This window comes from Cucurbita pepo, chromosome 15 (assembly GCF_057944985.1).
Source record: "Cucurbita pepo subsp. pepo isolate OVF chromosome 15, ASM5794498v1, whole genome shotgun sequence".
Lineage (NCBI taxonomy): Eukaryota > Viridiplantae > Streptophyta > Magnoliopsida > Cucurbitales > Cucurbitaceae > Cucurbita > Cucurbita pepo.
Genome location: NC_141812.1, coordinates 12,044,969 through 12,065,571, shown reverse-complemented (window position 1 = coordinate 12,065,571; position 20,603 = coordinate 12,044,969). Strand labels below are relative to the sequence as shown.

At 35.4% G+C, this 20,603-nt stretch overlaps 4 protein-coding genes across 5 annotated transcripts; 2 read left to right on the top strand and 2 right to left on the bottom strand.

Annotated features, from left to right (window-relative positions):
• The first annotated feature begins 2,148 nt into the window (after nt 1-2,148).
• On the top strand, nt 2,149-3,854 carry LOC111811370 (transcription factor JUNGBRUNNEN 1-like). Its single transcript, XM_023698179.2, has 3 exons — nt 2,149-2,441; nt 2,525-2,838; nt 3,152-3,854. Exons 1-3 carry the CDS (start codon nt 2,246-2,248, stop codon nt 3,515-3,517), a joined length of 876 nt encoding a protein of 291 aa, XP_023553947.1. The 5' UTR covers nt 2,149-2,245; the 3' UTR covers nt 3,518-3,854.
• Nucleotides 3,855-5,092: 1,238 nt separating this feature from the next.
• On the bottom strand, nt 5,093-9,647 carry LOC111776501 (RNA-binding KH domain-containing protein). 2 transcript variants are annotated; one of them, XM_087117803.1, is made up of 13 exons: nt 9,360-9,647; nt 8,681-8,878; nt 7,877-7,953; nt 7,625-7,735; nt 7,431-7,499; nt 6,899-6,955; nt 6,725-6,763; nt 6,530-6,634; nt 6,369-6,451; nt 6,200-6,281; nt 5,704-5,847; nt 5,507-5,578; nt 5,093-5,343 (listed from the first exon to the last, which is right to left on the bottom strand). In XM_087117803.1, exons 2-13 carry the CDS (start codon nt 8,865-8,867, stop codon nt 5,227-5,229), a joined length of 1,143 nt encoding a protein of 380 aa, XP_086973929.1. In that variant the 5' UTR covers nt 8,868-8,878; nt 9,360-9,647; the 3' UTR covers nt 5,093-5,226. The 2 variants fall into 2 exon arrangements, with proteins under 2 accessions (XP_086973929.1, XP_023511730.1); XM_023655962.2 differs by having other exon boundaries at nt 9,365-9,646.
• Nucleotides 9,648-13,308: 3,661 nt separating this feature from the next.
• On the bottom strand, nt 13,309-14,983 carry LOC111776507 (putative BOI-related E3 ubiquitin-protein ligase 3). The gene is made up of 3 exons (XM_023655968.2): nt 14,743-14,983; nt 14,266-14,650; nt 13,309-14,174 (listed from the first exon to the last, which is right to left on the bottom strand). The coding sequence occupies exons 1-3, from the start codon at nt 14,799-14,801 to the stop codon at nt 13,509-13,511; spliced, it is 1,110 nt and encodes a 369-aa protein (XP_023511736.2). The 5' UTR covers nt 14,802-14,983; the 3' UTR covers nt 13,309-13,508.
• A 4,006-nt stretch (nt 14,984-18,989) lies between these two features.
• Nucleotides 18,990-19,485, top strand: LOC111776456 (protein CYSTEINE-RICH TRANSMEMBRANE MODULE 9). The gene is made up of 2 exons (XM_023655892.2): nt 18,990-19,215; nt 19,310-19,485. Exons 1-2 carry the CDS (start codon nt 19,064-19,066, stop codon nt 19,353-19,355), a joined length of 198 nt encoding a protein of 65 aa, XP_023511660.1. The 5' UTR covers nt 18,990-19,063; the 3' UTR covers nt 19,356-19,485.
• Nucleotides 19,486-20,603: the final 1,118 nt, after the last annotated feature.

The window sequence follows — 20,603 nt, the reverse complement described above, 5'->3', positions numbered from 1 at the left end:
TTCTCCTCCCAATTAATGGGAGTAGGTTTTTGTCATGTCTCAATGTCTCAATGTCCCAATGTCCCAAGTCTACACTTTTCTCTCTTCTTTTAGGCGTAGGACATCTGGCCCACCCTATGTATTTCATTAAAATCAAACTCCATTTTTAATATATAGCTTAAATATTATTATTATTATTTATTATCCTTGACCACATACTTTTAAAATGATTTTATTTTATTTTATTTTTATTTTATTTGATTGGAGACCTAAAGACTTTCAAAATATTTATTTTTAAATATAAAAGCTCGTGATACTTCAATTATTATAAATCGATAGCTATACTTTTTGGGTTAGACGTGAATTTTCTTTTTGTTTTTATATAGTTTTTTATCGTGAATACCAATATTTAAATATTGATAATAACATGCTAGTTAGACCAAGGTGCGATGACGACTTGACATGTAGCATACATAACAACATGGCATAACCATAGTATATAGAGAAAGAAAAGTATAAGCAATAGATTAAGAGAGAGATTTGTTAATATGAACGCTAGGGTTAAAGTATCCCGACCTCCTCCTCCAAAGTTGAAAGCTCGGTGTTTCGGGTTTCTTGGAAGCGCCTTCCACGAAATTACGCGAATAAAGTGACATGTCAATAATTTTGTCTACAATAATGTCTTGATTTGGAAAAGAAAGAAAGAAATATTAGATTTGTACGGTTGTGTGGCTTTCGGTCCTTTTTATGTTTTCAATATTGAGAACGACCCTTTTTTATTGCATTAATTAAGACGCTTCATTTTTCTTCCTTTCCCTTTTATTTCTTCATATCCTCTCCGCTCTGTTTTGTCTTTAAAATATATCATATCATATCATTTGGGTGTAAATATAATTTTTGTAATTATGAGGACATTTAGTAAAGTTCAAGTGTACCGAGACGTGACGAAGAAGCTACCTAGCATAGATGAACCTACATGAGTTTTGTAATAAGATTCATTATATTTTTCTACTCTAACCACTTAGAAATAGGCTCGATCAACAATGTTACGTTTAAACCCTAATGAGCACATCATGTTCTGATCTAAGTTGACTAGCGTCGTTACTACAAGCATTTTAAAGGTGTAGTCACGAGAATACCTACAAAGAGAAAGCATATGCATGTATTTGAAAAATATTAAAAATACCTCGTGAGTGACTCCCCCATGGAGTCAAATATGCAAAACATGCAACCTGACTCATGGTCCAGTTCTTTTCTTTCTATTAAATTGTGCATCACTTTCATACGCATCGAGTTGTGGATCATGATAGTTGGGTGGAGCATCGGTGGCATCTTGACAGTTGCGGTGGCAAGAGATAGTGGCGTACACGTGAGCTAAACTTTAGAAAGATTTAAAGAAAAATGTGGGGTATTAGGATGATGATCTAAAAGAGGTACACAATGGCAAATGATTAATTAAATATAGCTTTTTGCCATAAAAAAAAACTCATAATAATTAAGATTACAAAATATTGAATAATGAGAGTAGTTTTGCGTAGGTAACTTCAAAAAAGTGCAAATTTCTGGTACGGTCAAGAAAGTCTCATTAATAATGTTAATAAAACTTTTTTTTTGACGATGTGATTCAAAGTTTTAAAAGTATTAACCGCATTCAACGTTTAAAAAAGATTAAAAATTTTGAAGATGAACTATGATGTGTAGATAAATGATTTCGGTCCATATATTGACGACAAGTACTCTACGGATGCTAAAGTATTGGTTTTACAACCATATGTAAGACAAAAGGGACAGAAGCTTCAAATTTTGTGGACCATAAATATATTTTCCACCATTTAGAAAAATACGTAATAAATTGCTCATAAATGTAGATAATGAAATCTTCAACATGAAGATTCTTGTTGAACTAATTTGAAAAAATTGTGAGCTAAAATGTCAATTTTAGAAACTTGGCAAAACACCCATTTAATATTTGGTTGAATATTCGATAAATAAAAATCGAATATATTTAAACATTGTTGGATGAATAAGATATCAATTATTGCAGTAAAATAAAAAAGGAACATGTGTAGGAGCAAAACGGTCGAGTCATCACGGAGATACAGAGTCAAAGGGTGTGACTTTGACCTAATAAAAATCCATTTTGTCCTTGTTCCTTACAATTATTATTATAAGAACATGGGAAGAATTTGGGTTCTCTCTGCCAAACTTTTTCAAACTTCATGTCTTGAAAACTTTTGATCTCTCTCCATAGAGAGACCCAACAGCCATGGATGAAACTCCAGAAGTTGGCAATGGAGACGGAGACGGCGACGATCAAATCCCGCTCCCCGGGTTCCGATTTCATCCCACGGACGAAGAACTCGTGAGCTTTTATCTTCGTCGGAAAGTCGAGAAGAGACCCATCAGCCTAGAACTCATCAAACAGATTGATATCTACAAACACAACCCATGGGACCTTCCATGTAAGATCAAGCATCATTCCATGCAACAAAGTCGTTCAAAATTTGATATTTTTAAACAAAAAAGTTGTGGTGTTTTCATGCAGATGCAAGCAGCAACGTGGGAGATAAAGAATGGTACTTTTATTGCAAGAGAGGGAGGAAGTACAAGAATAGTATAAGGCCAAATAGGGTAACTGGGTCAGGGTTTTGGAAGGCCACGGGCATAGACAAGCCAGTGTATTCCAACGGAGGGGAAGGAAATGAATGCATTGGCCTCAAGAAGACACTCGTTTACTATCGTGGAAGTGCTGGAAAAGGCACCAAAACTGATTGGATGATGCATGAGTTCCGCCTCCCTCCGCCCACTCCCACTGCCCACAAACCCCATCCAACCTCCAAGAACTTTGCTGAAGAAGCGGTAACAACACAAACCCTTTCTAATGCTTTTTAACTCTTCCAATTTTTTTTTTTTTTTGGCCTCAAATATATTATTGGAGTTTCCCAAAAGAAAAGAACTCATACAAGTCCAGATGTATTCCTGTCCACTTTAAACATAAGCTCTTGTGGCTTTGCTCTAGGATTTTCCAAAAGATTTTGTACCAATTGAGATGTATTCCTTGCAATATTATGACACTGTCCGTTTTGAACATAAGCTCTCGTAGCTATGCTTTGAAATTTTCGAAAATGCCTCATAGAGATGTATTTCTTATTTATAAATCTATAATTGTTAGGAAATTTGGACATTGTGTCGGATTTTCAAGAGGAATGTGAGCTGTAGAAGATATGGAACAACAAAGAACAGCATGAGTGAAAAGAACACATTGAAGATGAGCAATAATGATCCAATGATAGTGAATTTCAGCTGTGAATCAATGATAATCCAAACGGAGAAGAAGCCATTTCTTCCAAATTACCCGAACCATCAAGAATGGAACAATTATGATCAATACAGCAGCACTTCCATGGACCCATCTCCAGTGTCCAGTGGCATCATCTCACCACCAATTGGGTACCCCACAAATCAGCAGCTAGATGTGAATGATTTCTTCACCAACAGCAATTGGGATGAGCTGAGATCAGTGGTGGACATGTTGTAGATCCCCCAAATCTGATGTAAATATATATATATAACCCCACGCACTCTGATGATCTGGAGGCTCTGCAGGTACACTTTTCATTTTACATATATGAATCCAAATAAAGGGGAACTGCGAAGAAGGATTGTTGGATTTCAGGGTTTTGAACAGTAAATAATTAGATTATAATATGATCAAACCATTTATGTGTTACATGGGTTTTTCATTTCTTGTAACAATTTATAGTGTTTAGATATTAATCTCTCTGATTCTATATGCATACATACAACCTTCATTTTTCTTCACCCTTTGTACTATTCAGCATTTTTCTTCAATAAATTTTTTTATTTTTCATAAATTGTTGACTTTGTCATTGGGAGATATATATATATATATATATATAAGTCAATTTAATCAGTTTGACTTTAAGGAGCCTACGTTTGTCAGACCATGTGATGTTTACTGTTTCTCGCAGCTTGCGTACATGTCTCATCCACACAATTTCTTTTTTCTTTTTTTCTTTAATTTTGTCGGTTACTGTTTTCAATTCGTTTTCAATCCATTTCTAGAATTGTTCACATTATTATTCCAACCCCTCCAATAAGTTTTTTTTTTTTTTTTTTTTTTTTGTAGGAAAATACTTAAAAAAATAAAAATTATAATGAAATCTAGAGGGATGTAAATCAAGTTTAATATTTAAAGATTGATAGAAAATTAGATTTAATTGTGATGATTGTAACAATACAGGTAAGTGATTATTTATGTATTTTTGAAGTATTATTAAATTATTTATATTGAAACTATGTAGCCCTTCATTAATTTATAAAATAATTGATCAAATTGAATGGTGAAGACTCTATTGACAACTACACTTATTGTTGAAAAATGATATTTCCCAAACTTTCTAACTTACATCCAATACATCTCTTATAAAGTTTTTAATAATATAACTTGTAGAATATTAAATCTCTAAAATCCACAATTGTTTAATGTTTGTTAAATAAATATGAGAAAAAATAAATGTGGCAATAATTTAAAATTATTTTATTTTTTGAAAATGATTAGGTTGAAACATAAGCATTCATATTTGAAATTCGAGGCCTCGGGGGTTGCATCACCCATCAGAATTATTGAATTAAAAATTCTTACATTCTTTAACATAATTCGAGGCCTCGGGGGTTGCATCACCCATCAGAATTATTGAATTAAAAATTCTTACATTCTTTAACATAATCACTGCACGCAACTACGAACATCGGTCACCATTAAGCTTATTTCAATTTTAATGACTTACTTTCAACCTCCAATCAAACTTTTACATATTTCTTTCCTTTGAATCGTCTTGTCATTCTAAGTCACTGTCATAACATTTCAAGTCTCCATATATGTCCGAGATTTTAAAAAAATTATCCTCCAATGGTGGTTTTAGAACATTTACAGGAGGTGAAGAAGAAAATAACGACTTTGAAAGAATATGATTACTATTACAATGGGCATAAAGAATAATGGATCGAGCTCATCGTTGTAAGGGAGCAACCAACTCAAAAATGTAGAAAGGATAAGTGAAGTGCATAACAACGAAAACCACAGCCAGTGTGAATAATAATAATGACTCGTGCTTTTCTCATTAAACCAACACATAACTAATCTGATCCGCGAGATGTAACCAAAATTTTAGTCATACAAAAAACTAGAAGCTTTGATAATTTCATGCACGAGGTCATACAGTTCTACGATGATGCCTTGGATCTCTTCTTGAAATGCTTCTGATCGCTAGATGAAGCAATATAAGCTTCCGGATTGATACTTTCTGCGGCTTTTCGTTTCCCTAATGCCTTGGCCTTTTCCTGCAGAGAAACAAAACAAGTTCACCAGTTGCAACAATTTCCAGTTTAAAAATATTCTTGGGAGTATCCATGGCCTATGTGTTTATATGTATATACGTATGTGCATGTATATGTATACATGTATCCACGGCTAATGTGTATATATACGCACACCCCTCCATACCTTCAGGGCCTTTGCCATCGTGGCTATATCATTGTTATCTCCATCAATTGTCGTATCCTGCTTTGGGGGCTCCTGAATAGAGGTAAGGTAAAACCAATATCAATAAAAGCATTCCAGCACGTGTAGTAGTAGAAAGAATGAAAAAAACTATTCAAATGATTGGATAAGCTGAATCAAGGAGCTGCAATGTATTTTACCTTAGGAGGAACAAAGGCAGCTTCTCTTTTTCTCTTGTTTTCAGCAGTTTTTTCTGCCTGCTTCTCCTGCTTCTCCTGCCATTTCTTTGCTGACTTCTTTTTGTCACTTAAAAAGTATTCTCCAGTTTCCAATTGTATATCAATCTGCAAATGCATCGTAACAAAAAATTTTATTGAAATGAATGCACTGAGAAAAAAGAATGCAAAACATGCATACGTTTAATCCCCATAAAAGTTCCATTATGACAATAAAATAATATATTTTAAGACATTTCAGCACTTACTGAATATGACATAGTTTTTTTTTTCTCTCTCTAATATAGCATATAATATGCTGTGGACTGTTTCTTTATCTACAATTTTTATTTTTGTGATTGAGAATAGACTACCATGACTATTATGTACTACTATTTTATCATGCTATCGTTATAATTCTTTTTTGAAATATAGTTATAGACGAATTGCACCCCCAGGAAATAAAAGGCAGCTACTGAACCTGGCTAGGTGGCTGAGGAGGAGGGAAAGGTGTATACGGCTTCTTCTGCTTACTCTTGACCTTCTTTTGTTTAACAGTTTTCCTGAGAAAAAGGATGGTTATGTAAAACATAAATTCATGATTCTAACAAGAGAAAGTCAGCAAACAAGTACACGCCAAACTAGCATACTTTTTGAACTTGGGAAGAAATCTATCCCAATTTTCATTTGCAAGTGCTGGATCATTAGCAAGCTCTTTCTTCATCATGAGAATCTGCAGAGATAGCAGAGGTTATGCAGAGAGCTATCGAGGAGTAACATAAAATGATAAACTGAAAGAAAACCCAGAAACCTTAATATTATATACAGGATGCATCTTATTCATCATGCACTCTTCCACGATCCTCCTAACTTGCTTTAAACCTTTGAATGAACCCATTGCAGCAACTGTATTGCCCTGTCAGTAACAAATTTGGCGCTACAGAATATGAAAAGCTGAAGAGATGAAAAAATAAAAATAAAAAGCAGCAAAAGAAAATATACGTACTTGAACAAGAATATAGCATCCTGTCAATATTTCAAGCGCCTGTGCTAGAATAACCGTTAAAAAAACAAGAGAGAATGAATAGAGCGTAGACTTAGATTGCTCCTCTCTAAGAATTATGAATCAAGATGAAGAAACTTAGTAAGCTTGGAAATCATTTAACTAAGCTATACGAACCTTTAAAGTTGATGAATTTGGGCCCACAAGAAATCGTCTTCGTTTAACAAATCGTTCCTGCAATATAATAAAGGTCAGGCCAAAGTCAAATTTTAAGGTAGAGGTAGAGCAGGTAATCGTAAAGGGAAGGATGACAAAAGATGCTAATTGACATGGAAAATGGTTGTCCTTCATTTAAGAGACTGTTGTATACCATAATGCTCTATTACCAACATTATGGATACATGCACAAAAACCCTGAAACTTATTCTCTAACATAAGAGGCTAGTTCCAACTTCAAGTTGTATGTTCGGGCACAAAAGAACAGAAACTACATTTCAATCTATATCCGATGATTTTCAATTTCCAGCAATTTGTATACTATGTAGACTCTTTGTTGTAGGTTGCCATATATATAAACTGCTTGAACTTAGGATGTGAACCTCAGACCTTAAAGCCATGTGCAATGAGATTAAAGCTTGACAGCTACACAAATTTCTTCGCCAAATGCAACAACAGAATAAGAACATCAAATAAAGTAAATGACACTTACCTTCTTGCGTACCAAGTTCCCAATCTTAATAATATCACATTGCATTTCATCGTCCAGTATTTTTATTGCCTGACACACAACCCATGATCAAAAAATTCAATACAAGATACCAATTAATGAGATCAGTGAAAGAAAGGCTCAAACTGCCACCTCAAAAGAGAAATAAAATATAATAAATCAAATGATTGTTTTACCTGAGGAGCAGGAACACTTCTAGACAAAAGCTTGATAAGATCCCTAGCCTTGACAATAATGTACGGATCCTTGGTCTTTCTAGTTGTTGAAACTGTCATTGATCCTTCAACCTGACCAAACGTAGTAGATTAGAACGCATGCAGTGAGAATAACAACTGGTCTCAAAACATCTCAAACAACAGAATCAAAACCATCCTTCATTAGGGTTATAAACTCTTTCATTTCTCTATTAGGAGTTTATGGACTCTTACCAGATTCAGTTCACAAGCAATGCCAAACTCTTTCAATGCAGACTTCACAACTGGCCATGCATCTTGCAAATACTTTTCTGCAACATGGAAAAATCGGAATCAGACTTTTGTGCACAGTCAATCCAATTGTACAGCAGAAATATCTTTAAGTGAAAGAGAAAACAAGCATATTGAAAAAGGAAAATGAACTGGATATTCTCCACGGACAAAGCTTACCAAAATCATAAAGAGTTAGAAAACAGAACCTCGTTATTCTGTTGCCACCTAACTATTTTTAAGGAAAAGCATAGAAAAAATAGGTTGTGGCACTAGATAGGAAAGTGTTCTTGCCTTCCTCAAAACCGGATCATCCGGCCACAATGTTACCCTCCGGGTAGAAAAAGAACTAATAGACAAAACGCTAAGTAAAGAATATAGGCCTATGAGCAATTAACATAAAATAATAATTCTTTCGTAGCCAAACTACTTGGCGAACAGAGCGATTGAAGAATATAGGCCTATGAGCAATTAACATAAAATAATAATTCTTTTGTAGCCAAACTACTCGGCAAACAGAGCAATTGAAACAAATCAATGTTCACGGTAACTCCAAATAATTTCAGTAGGACTACAACGAACTGTTTCATAATGTTGTACGCAACCTAGACTTATATTAAATAAGGTGCAACTTTAACAATATAAGACAATCAGGATCTCGAAATTCGAGGTAAACAAACCACACTCTAATTCATTCATTCATCCAAACTAATCCTCCAGAAAAACCAAGAGAGTACAATTGAAAAGAAAAAACATAAAACTCCTTACCTCTGTACACGGGAAACAGAGTAGAGAAAGAGCTGACTTCAAGCATGCCGCCTTCATTCCAAGAGGGATCAAACTTCTCAACTGTCCATCGATCAATGTTAGGATCTTCGTCCCATGGCTTCGGTTTGTCGTGCTTCCCCTTATGTTTGGTCTTATTTTGCTGTTGCTCTAACTCCTCCGTCGCCATGTTGGATTATCCTGGAAAACCAACGATGGCAGACAGAAAATTAATTTTTAGTAAGTAGAGAAAACTATAGAAAGACAAGCCTGATGAAAAATTGCTCAAAATTAATGAAAACCTTCCACTATCTATTTGATGCTCGTTTTTTTTTTTTTTTTTTTCTATAACTTAGATTAAACTCTGCATTTAGAGAAGTTTGTACCATGACCGCTTTGAAAAAGACTAACCTAAGGGTCTAAATTGATTCTACAGTTACGGATTTACATTGATAGGACAACCATTGGTATAAATTCATATTTGCCCCCGTATGCATCATAGTTTCTTCCACATTTAAAAAAAAAACCAACACCTTCAAACTAACTCCGATGCATATTTAGCTTTATGTTCTAATTTAGACTGATTAAACGTTGCTGGAGAAAGAAATCGACAACAAAGCTGCTACTTTTGATTTTCCTCTACGAGGTAAACAAATTTAAAAATAAAACAACAAAAGAAAACCTTACGCTGAATCAGAGCGGCGGCTCGATATCACAAACGGCAAACAGAGATAAGTCACTCTAATTGCTTCAAGAGACCAGAGAGCGTTAGAGGAAGGGAGCGGCGACGAGTTCGTCTGGAGGGTGGACTGCAGCAGTTGAGAGTGCAGGAGGCGCGGAAGCCGCTGAGACTACGTCGGGCAGGAGGCGCGGGCGGCGGAGGGGTATTTTGGTGGTAATATAGGGTTTAGAAAAATAGAAAAGGTAGCGGGAAAAAAAAAATTACTTGCGGACGGAGAAGGGGAGGAGGAAAACATAAAATATTTTCTACCTAATTGATAAATATTATTATTAATATAATTTGGTGAAGAGTAAAATAATTTATGGGCCGTATAGAAGCCATACTGGGCTATTTATTGGGCTTAATGGTCCTGGGCCCTAATATGCATTATGGGCCGTATAAAAAGCCCATATTCAGAAATCAGAATCCATGGGAAGAACATTAATTGAAGGAGGAATCTTTGAATGTGTTTAGGGTTATTAATGTTAAAAACATCGTTGTTGTTGGATGATGGAAGTCCCACATCGACTAATTTAGGGAATGATCATGGGTTTATAAGTGAGGAATACTAACTCCATTGGCATGAGGCCTTTTGGGGAAACCCAAAGCAAAGCCATGAGAGCTTATGCTCAAAGTGGACAATATCATACCATTGTGGAGAGTCGTGTTCGTCTAACAGTTGTTAGTGCACCTCAACTCCAATCAATCAAATCAAATGAGATGAATCTGTGAGGCCCATTTTGTTGTCGTGCCACAAAAAGAAGGTACCATCATTAATAACTTCGACCCCAAACTAGACTCTTCTTCTTCTTCTTCTTCTTCTTCTTTAAATTTAAAACAAATATATATTCTGTGGTCTACACATTATGAACAGCATCGCCCATTTGGGCACATGGAGAGTTAATGATTATAATTCAAATTTAGTATTATATATTATATTAATGCAGAGGTGGGGGGGGGAAGAATGGGAAGGTGGGTTCAATTATGGGTTTTGGATTCATAGGACAGAGTTTGAATGAAATGGTCCAAACCCACCATGTTTGTACCATATAAAGATAAGATAAGATTTTGACATTTTATGATATTGTATTGGATATATAGTTTAGTAGGGGGTTAGTTAAAGTAAGAAAGAAACATGCAATAAGGGAACACAAACATGGTTTTAATTTACATATTAATACACTTAAGTATTTTTATTTTTGTAGGGGAAAGGGGAAAATGCCAAAATGGGTCCATCCAAACACAGATACAGATCTCATTAGTTAGGTGATTTCAAATCAAAATTCTCCAAAGTGACATATGATACAGAAATACACATAAATTTGGGAAGTGGGGGTGGGTAGGCCCCATGGTGTGGACATACAAAAATGCAAGATGATGATGATGATTATCAGAGGCATTTACTTTCAGAATATGTATATATATATATTATGAGTGTGGGATCTTTTTGTTTTGGAACTCTAATCTAAAGGGATTTCAAAAGTGGGGTATTTTTTGAAAAAGGGAAAGACAAATTGTGGGGTTTTTCTGTTTCTAGTTTCTTATGGGTATTATTATTATCATTATCATTATTATTCTATCACTGTTATCATACTCATTACCAACAACATTGATGGAAAAGGAATACCACCAACCTTTATTCAAATTATTTTTATCAATCTCTCCCACCTCCAATCCACTGACACTCACCTCCAATCCACTGACACTGTCAAATTATTTAGAAGGAAAGGTAGAAACTTCTCTTTAACATATTCGTGTTACCTAACGAGTTAAAAATATGATTATTTTAAAATATATAAAAATAAATCACGGGATAAATTTTAGAAAGAAAAAAAAATACAATATTTACAATAATTGAAGTTATAAAAATAAAAATAAAAAGTGGGAGGCTTTTGGTTGAAAAAGAAAAGGAAAGGAAAAGAGGGGATTCCAATGCCAAATGCATGGGGCTGCCATTGAACAAAACACGGAATAAATAAATAAATAAATAAATAAATAAATAAATAAATAAATAAATAAAATAAAATAAAATAAAATAAAATAAGATGCTTTCCTTATTAAGAATCAAATCATGTTGATTTTATTAGAGGGGGAAAAAAAAAATCCAAACAATGTTAGATAGGCTGAATCGCATAAGTTTGATTTACAGGGTCAGATTTGAGGGCACCATTAATGATGCTCCATTACCATTAATTTAATTACTCCATAATCCCCCAACTTTCTGTTTTTTATTTAATTCATTTAATTACTCCATCGTGTTAGGTTGTGCTTGTGACACATTCATCATTATTCTTCTCCTTTTATTGTTCTTATTATTATTTAAATTCAATTAACCAAAGATTTGGAGCATCATCCTGGTTTAATAATATTATTTTAAAACAAACCCATGCTTACCCCAGCTGAAATTTCAATTCCACTAATTAATTATTAAGCATTGCTTGTGCAGCCATGTACACGAAACTTGATACCAACCTCCACTCTATAAACTATTTCCCACTTTTTTTTTTTTTTTTTCTTAATTTTATAAATGGTCAAAACAGAAAATGAATTAAGAGAATAGTGTTTGATTAATAGTAGGATTGAAAAGGAAGGGAGTTTGACAAGGCAGTTTATTCAAATGATATAAATTAAAGATTTTGAGTAAAGTGTTGGGTTAGTTTAGGGTTATTAGATTCCTAGGCATTCAACAATACAATACAATACAATACAATAGAATACCCTTTTAGTTTTGTTTATTATTGTTGTTTTAATAAGAAAAATGTAATAGGGAAGGGGAAAAGGCATATAGCTTAGTTATTAGAATAAAGAGAAAAAAGGAAAAAGAAATGTATGGGTGATTTGGTTGAAGGAATAAATAATAAGATTGAAAGTGTAAAGAAAAGAGTGGAGGAATGAGATTCACGGGCAATGGAGGGGCATGCCGGTCATAAAGGGACACATGGTGGGGGCCTACACTACACTCTAATAATATATATATTTCTTTTTTTAAGATGAACAAAAATGTGATGTAGATTCGTGTGTTGGGCTGGATTGGGATGCCTTTTGGGTTTGGCTCCTCCTTCAATTTTCAATATTCAATGCTTGGCTTGTCCCCACCCCACGGTGTCGTTTTTGGAATATAATGCTTCATTTTGAACCTCCGGATGGATGGATGGATGGATGGATGGATGGATGGATGGATTGGTTTGGTTGAATCCAAAGAGGGTTGAGAGAGTTTCGTGAGTGGAAGGAATCACGTGAGTTTCACGTGGGGGTGTGTTATATAAGTAACCACCTCCTACTCACATCCTATAATTTAATTCCATAAAACAAAAAGATGAATAATTGTGAAAAACTGGTAAAAAGAAATTTAAAAAAGGAAAATGACACGTCGTATGGATTACGCAACAGTTCACATCATAAGGAAAGATTTCAAAGAAATATTATAAAAGTAAATGGGCGGGAGCATCGAAAAAGAAAGACCACGAATTGGCGTGTCTGTATCCCATCTATTTATTTGTCTTTTTGTACCAACATTAATAAATATTTTTTTAAAAAATTAATAATTTTGGAACGAAAAAAGTGGTGGGAGGGTGGACACAGTGCAATCAGAAAGCGAAGGGCCTCTCCTCTCCTCTCCTCTCTCTCTCATTACACTTGTCCCCTAATACCCTCATTTACCACACACTTTCACGTGTCACCTTTCCCCTCCCTCTCTCACACCTCTCCCTTTCTTCTTTCTTTCTTTCTTTCTTTCTTTCTTTCTTTCTAATCCAATCCTCCTATCCTATAATAATAAATAATAATATATGCTCATTGGACCCCACGTAATCCACCTGGGACGTCCCTCACAAATTAACCAAATCAAACCAAACCAAACCAAACCAAACCAAACCAAACCAAACCAAACCAAACCAAACCAAACCAAATATGCTCTAATTTTCACCAAAATAATGTATTTCCTGTGGAACAAACAAAGCCTCTGAACAAAATCTGTATTTTTTTTTTTTTTTTTGTTCTTTTCATGAAAAGAGTCTAGTTAGTAGAGGCCGTTTAGGTGGGGGAGAGGATGTGTGTGGGGGGGTTCGGTTCGGTTCGGTTCGGTTTGGTTCTAGACCGACCCCCTTTGATCTAGCACATGTTTACATGTACACTACCATTTTTTGAGGATTTACAGATGGGGCATGTGTGGACTGATGACCCACAAACAGTACACAGGCACAGATGCCTGCACGGCAATAGCAGCACACTCGATTCCTCTTTCCCGCAGTTTCTGCACATCCTGTTGCTGCCCTTGCTGCTGCTGCTGCTGCTGCTGCTGCCGCCCTCCCTTTCTTCACCGCCATTTTTCCTATTGCTCCCCTTATTATTCCTTTTCACTGTCTTGGATTTCACCACGCGCCACCTTCCTTCTACTTCCTCTTCCTCTTCCTCTTTCTCTTCCTTCTCTTCCTCCTCGTTGCTCCCGCAGCTTGACTGCGCGTCCTCCACCAATGCCTCTCGCTTCCCGACTCCGCCGTTCTTTCGATCTTCCTTCGCTTGGCGTAGGACTTGTTCCAGGTTGGTTCTCAGAGTATTCACAGCAGCTTCGTTCGTTTGCGCCATATCGCGCCACACCTCATTCTCTATATTCAAAGTCTTCACTCTTTCCTCTAATGCCAAATTCAATTTACTCATCTTCTCCATCTCTTCCTCTTTCGCTTTTAGCTTCTTCATCACACTCACTTCAATCGCTTCGATGATCCTCCTCGCCTGCCTCTTCCGCCTATCCTCCACTTCTGATCTCACCTTCTCCAACTGCAAAAACAAAATCAGTTATCAGTTCCAAATCCAAAACGAATTCATTCATTCAAAAACACAAATGGAATCGCAACAATTGTACGCTTACGTGTTGAGAAATTAAACGGTCGATATCGAGTTGTTGTTGATAGATCTGGAGCGAGAGGTCTTCTCCAAGAAAGGAGAAAGATCCGCAAGACTTGGAAGTCGGTGGAGAGGGATAGGAGGAAGCGAACGGGTTGATATTCATACATTCTCTAGAGCGCTTTCTTGGGAGAGAGAGGTTGCTGTTGTAGTTAAAGGTAAGGCCGCTATCGGATTTGATAGCCGCAGACGGTGCAACAGTTTTGGGGGAAACAGAGGAATCAACGATCACAGAATTGTAAGCCGGAAGAAGAGTCTCTGTAGTTGTTGTTCCTGATACTAATGGAACTCCATATCCCATCTGACTGTTATACAAATTAGCATCTCCTTCAATAGGATTCATCAATTCTCTGTAAATCCACAATCTCCATCATTAGAATCACAAACAATAGCAACAATGACAAGAAGTTGAACATAGATATCGGTTCATAGTCATACATACCTGTTTCCTCCTATTAGTTGAGGATGGAAGAGATTCAGATGGCGAGCTTCAACAGCCATGAGATTGAGAGAGAGAGAGAGAGAGAGAGAGTAGAATTTCAGAAGACGTCTGAGATTGTGTTGAGAAAATTGTTGCAAAACAGAAGCGCAATCCTGGATTCTTATCCTAAGGGAGAGAGAGAGAGAGGAATGGGGAAAATTGGAGGAGAGAGAGAGGACATGCAAACGCAATCAAGGAAGCAAGGCGTATGGTGGGGTTTATTTAGGGGTTGCCTTGTTTACAAAAAGGTGATTGAAAACGAATAAATTAATTTTATTTTTTTATTTTTTATTTTATTTTGGTTCGGAGTTGTCTATTTCTGGATTCAGTTAGGAGAACGTGAACGAGGTTGGGTTGCGTTTTGACTCTTCTACCTGCTTGATAATAATAATAAAAAATGGTGAAGGGCGTAAATTGGTGGGATCATGAGGGGCATTTCCGGGATTAATGCATTGGGGTTATCTTAATCCTGGTTCTTAAAGTAACTTAAATAACTGACAAGGTAGGAATATGGCACGTAGCGAATGGACACTAGGGCCTCAGTCTAAGCCGCCACGTGGGAAGTGCCAATGGTGGGTCCCACTGATGGAGGGCTCAGTGGCCGTTGGGAGGAGAGTACGGTGTACCCGGGTGGTGTGCTTGGCTGCTTCTTCCAAGTTTGGTTTCGCGGACAGTGCGATTCATGAATCACGCTTCTCCCATGGGAAACCCCCACACCCCATGTAACTTTTCCACCCGCCACGTCACCCTCACCCTCACCCTCACCCGGATTAAACTCCATGCCTGCCACCTCACACTCTCTCCCCTGCACCTCCCTTGTAATACTAGCCCATTGGAAATTTTACTTCCTTAATCTCTTTATATTATCCTTAATATTTTTCTTAATTTTCTCCCTCATTATGGAAAAAGAAACAAATGTTTGAATATAATTTTTCTCGGAGCAATTTCGGGTTTGTTTGCTAATATTTTCAAATGTCTAATTTGACTCTCGAACTTCAATAAAGTTGGTTTATTTTGTTTCATATCATTAAAAGACTAACTAATCGACGACATTACTTTTCGTGCTTTTTTGCTCAACACAAGTAAGCGACAACCGGACGGTTTTGCCTACCAAATAAGCAAGAAAAAACTTAAATATAAAGTAAGGTTCGTTTTAGTTACCAAATATGTTAGAGAGACGTATTGTATATTTAATATAATCTTGAAAATTATGAATTCAATATTTTAACTAAATTATCGATGTCAAATATAACATAATAAACTAAGTAACCAATAGGAGTATAAAGCTGAAGTAACAAATCTCAACATTGAAAACTTACAAAACGATTGTACGACACTCGCTACAACTCTCGAGTAAGTTAGTCAACTTAATTTCTAGACATCGATGGCATAATTGGAAGGAGTGACAGGTAGACCTACCCTTTACGCTAAGTTTGATGACGTAGTCACTGTGTGTCACCCTTACGTATGAAAAGTGTAGAGGAAGTAACGTTACTGATATAAAGCCAATAAATTAAAAGAGTAAAGCAAAAATGCAAAAAAATGATGTATAATGTTTATGAAATAAAAATGAATGGTTAAAGGTATGTCTACAGGGAATTAAATTAATAATTAATTTGTAGCTATCTATTTAATTAAATTCAATAGATAGAGGGAGAGGAAGAGGGTGGCATGAAGCTAATTTCATTAATTATTATTATTATTATTGAAATCTCGCAATTAAATAAACAATAAATTAAAAAAAAAATGTGGAAAATATAGGACAACTCAACTAACTAATATAATTTCTCCCCGCAGACTATATATTATAATTAATATATATGTTTGGAATTGACATACGGCAACTAAAATAATTTGTCCTAAAAAAAGAAAACGAAAAAAAAAGTCTAATCTGATAATGATAAATTAAATTAAAATCCCACAGAACCAGCATCTTGCTTTCTCAATTACACACACAGCTAATCCTGCGCTCAACGGTTCGAATCCTGTCCCCATTTCTGTTTCTCTAATCATTAATTTATTTTCTCTCTCTTATCCTCGTTGGGATATAAAATCGTAATTATTACATTATTCAGATTTTGAATCAATTAAAATTTAAACACTTTATATAAGGTGGGAAGTGAATAGTGAGAGGGGTATGAATTTTTATATGTTTCTTTACACTTTAATTATGAATACAAAAGGGATGGGGTCTGATGTTTTATTCTGTCCACAATGGGTACATCATTTAAAAAATAAAAAAGAAAGGGAGAAGATGAATGGAAGGAAATTATAAAGTTATTAATTAAGTAAATATAAAGTGGGGAAAGTACATAATTTGATAACACTGACTCAACTTTATTGTAAAACTTGAATAAAGGTATGGAAAAAGTAGGGGGTGGACCGAATAATGAACCGTTTTTTTTTTTTTTTTTTTTTTTTTTTTTTTTCTTTTGGTGTTTGTTGGGTGTTGCTGTAGCTCCATTATTACCCCATCTCACACTTTAGTTTGTCAGGACATGAAGGGAAATTTCGTGATGTTGGGATTATTTCATGTGGGGGTTGAGTCACTCGCAACCCAATATTATGACCAGATTTCTTTTTATTTATTTATTTATTTATTAATAAAATAAAGAAATAAAGAAGGAAATTGAAAATGGGAATCTCGTTCATCCACTCCACAAACATATAAAAACAACCTTTGAATATGTCCGACTTCAGTCGTCTCTGTCAAATGTCATTATTTAGATTTCCAACTTCACAGAGACACGGAGAGAGAAAATTAATAAAATAAAATAAAATAAAATAAAAAGAAAAAAAAGGAAGGGTGTGTATGTCTTTTTCCTGCTTGTGTTTTCTCTCTCATGTTTTGGATTTTGGGCAGACGATGTAGTCGTCGTGATGTCTGCTTCTGTTCTGTGGAGCCTCTATTTTTTATTATTTTTTTTTTTTAAATTTTAAATATTATTATTGAATTAAAATTTAGATTTGAAATGGACAATTTCTGAAGGAATATGAATATATTAAAATTTACTTATTTTATTTTATTTTGATTTGTTTGTTGGTTTAATTAATAAAACATTTTTGTGTCAGGTAAGGACAATAAAAATTCCCTGTTTCTATCCTCTTCAATTATGGCGGTTTTTCTCTTTTTTGGTATTAACCCCACCACCCATTTCCCCTATTTTTTTACTGCTTCCACCGACTTGGATTTTGGGCATTTTGTGTTAAAAGTGGGGCCTTTACTCTGCTACGTCGTACCCTCTCCTCTGTTTTCTTTTTTTACTGTATCTTTCCTTTCTTTACACCCACTGACAGCCGATTGTTTATAAGAGGCAGTGAAGTGAATTCCAAAATTAAAAATAAAAATAAAATAATAATTATACATTTTCCAATGCAATAATGTGGCAGTGTGTCAAAATGAAGGCGCATATATGGCAATCTTTTTGGCACCTCTCATTTTCTGTACTCGCTTTTAATTAATGCCCCCCTATAACCCTATTTTTAATTGTCCCCACCCCCATACCAAATCTTTTTTTTTTTTTTTTTTTTTTTTTTTTTTTTTTTTTAATTTCATCCATTTATTAATAATAATGGATAATTCAGGTACTGGGATTTTTGTGTCCCTTTTTACATATTTCAAAGTTGGGCGGCTACCCACGAGTTGTAGCATTTTTACGACTTTATTGATACCCCAAGAGCTTGCTTCCCACCTTCTTTCTCTTGCCCTTTTGACTAAAACTAAGCCGGCTTTTTTTCTCTCTCTTTTTTTTTTTTTAATTATTATTATTTTATCTGCTTTGAAATTGATGCCCATGTCCATCATATATTTCTCACCTTTTTTTTAATTGAAGAAAAACCCAAAAAAAAACATCAGTTTCATACCTGTCGCCACTCGCAACAATGATGAAAAAGTAACGACTTGGGCATATTTGCCGAAATTGTATATATATGGTCTTGGGCCGAACTAGTGTGAAGGCCCAATTAACCTCTCCAACCCAAGCCCATCTGGCCCATGTATGAATAATAGTCAAACCGGCCTGACCAATACCAGACGTCCACGTCATTGGCGGGAAAAAGTTTGAAGAAAAAGGGAGAGAAACGCGTTTCATGAAATTTGTTCAGCTCTGTATGAATGACTCCACCGCCCTTTGGCGTTGCTTCCATTTCCATGAATCTTCTGTTTTCACACACAATTTATTCATATATATATATATATGTGTGTACAAACGCCATGGCTTCTCCTAACTTGCATTCGTAAACTCCATCGTTTCTCTGCAATTCTCAGCTTGGTTACCGGGTGATGAGTCAAGAAATGGGCAGTAAGTTAGAGGCGGGGCCTTATGTTGCAGCTCCACCCCCGGTTGGGTATCCGGTGAGAGACGGCCCAGAGGACCCTCACCAAACTTCTACGCCACAAACGCAGTCTAGGGGAGATGGGTTCTGGAAAGGATGGTCAGTCTCTAAGCTTTATTAGTTCATGAAATTTTGGTTAAATTAGATGATTGATTCACTAAACTTGTGGTTGTGTTTGATGTGTGTTTTGTAGCTGTGCTGCGTTGTGTTGCTGCTGGGTGTTGGACTGTGTGTTCTAAGAGTGATGGGGTTGGCTATTGGATGAGACCCATTTATTTATTTTTTTGTTATTCTTTTATTACACACGCCTTCTTATTATTCTGTATTATTCTATTTTCTTTGTATTAATAAATAAATTTTGTTATCTAATCCTATGCTTCCATTCAATTCCTCACATTTTTATATATTTGTAAGTCCTGAGTTCAAATTGTCTATTATATCGTAAAAAAATTGTAAGTTATATTAAAAATATATCTAATGTGACAAAAGAATCTAATTTTTATTTTATGTTTATGGTCAGAATGAGAAATGTGCACAAATGGCTATCGTAGGTCCAATATGAACAACAGATTTGAAGAGGATAATGAAACATTTATGATGTTGAATCCTTTTTTTTGGTAAATGTATTTAAAATCGTTAGGCTGACGACAATGCGTAACGAGCTAAAAAAGACTTATCTGCTAGCAGTAGATTTGGACTGTTACAAGAGCCAACATATACGCTAGATTTCACAATCGTGATTTTTAGGTAGCGGAATTGGCGATTGTGTGACAGTCACTCTCAACATTGCGTGAGTCAAGCCTACTTCAAGTCACGTTGTCTATGATCGAAGAACGTGAATATAAACCTCGAGTCTCGATTTCAAGAGAAGAATTTAGAAAGCGAGGGGAGAGAGGTTTGGAAAAAGAGTTTTGAAAGCGAGAGAGAGAGTGTGTGTGTTATATAGCATACAATAAAAAAAAAAAAAAAACAACAACGACTTAAACAGTAGGGAGAATTTGACAACTAATCCCATCTCCTTACCGTACATTTTGAGGCATTTCATATCTACCAAGCGTAACCATGACTTTGCCAAAACGTCATACTCTTAAAGAAAACAAAAAGAAATAATACAACATGAAAGCGGTAAAAGAAAGCAATAAAGTAGTACAAGGCAGCGTTTTGACGTGTCACGGGCATGCGCCCATGGGCGACATGCCTTGGACAAGTATGACTCTGACACTGGGCCTCCAAGGGGGGTGGATTGTGAGATCTCACATTAGTTGGAGAGAATAACGAAATATTCCTCATAAAAATATAAGAGTGTGGAAACCTAGTAGATGCGTTTTGGTGAGGCTGATCAATATGTAACTGACCAAAGTAAACAATATGTACGACCAGTAGATGGAAGTTGCAACTGAAACTAAAACTAAATAATACCCATGTATTATTGGCTAAAAAGATCCAATTTCGAAATTTCCAACTAAAATTAAATAAATAGATAGAGA

What these genes read in the sequence shown, in the direction of transcription:
- LOC111776456 (XM_023655892.2), top strand. Translation starts at nt 19,064, where the DNA reads ATGAGTCAAGAAATGGGCAGTAAGTTAGAGGCGGGGCCTTATGTTGCA. An exon ending in GATGGGTTCTGGAAAGGATG is followed by an intron (nt 19,216 to 19,309) that starts GTCAGTCTCTAA and finishes TGTGTTTTGTAG; the next exon opens with CTGTGCTGCGTTGTGTTGCT.
- LOC111776507 (XM_023655968.2), bottom strand. Translation starts at nt 14,801, where the DNA reads ATGGCTGTTGAAGCTCGCCATCTGAATCTCTTCCATCCTCAACTAATA. An exon ending in CAACTAATAGGAGGAAACAG is followed by an intron (nt 14,651 to 14,742) that starts GTATGTATGACT and finishes GTGGATTTACAG; the next exon opens with AGAATTGATGAATCCTATTG. An exon ending in ACCGTTTAATTTCTCAACAC is followed by an intron (nt 14,175 to 14,265) that starts GTAAGCGTACAA and finishes TTGTTTTTGCAG; the next exon opens with TTGGAGAAGGTGAGATCAGA.
- LOC111776501 (XM_087117803.1), bottom strand. Translation starts at nt 8,867, where the DNA reads ATGGCGACGGAGGAGTTAGAGCAACAGCAAAATAAGACCAAACATAAG. An exon ending in TCTGTTTCCCGTGTACAGAG is followed by an intron (nt 7,954 to 8,680) that starts GTAAGGAGTTTT and finishes TCCATGTTGCAG; the next exon opens with AAAAGTATTTGCAAGATGCA. An exon ending in GATGCTATATTCTTGTTCAA is followed by an intron (nt 6,635 to 6,724) that starts GTACGTATATTT and finishes TGTTACTGACAG; the next exon opens with GGCAATACAGTTGCTGCAAT.
- LOC111811370 (XM_023698179.2), top strand. Translation starts at nt 2,246, where the DNA reads ATGGATGAAACTCCAGAAGTTGGCAATGGAGACGGAGACGGCGACGAT. An exon ending in CAACCCATGGGACCTTCCAT is followed by an intron (nt 2,442 to 2,524) that starts GTAAGATCAAGC and finishes GTTTTCATGCAG; the next exon opens with ATGCAAGCAGCAACGTGGGA. An exon ending in AGAACTTTGCTGAAGAAGCG is followed by an intron (nt 2,839 to 3,151) that starts GTAACAACACAA and finishes TATAATTGTTAG; the next exon opens with GAAATTTGGACATTGTGTCG.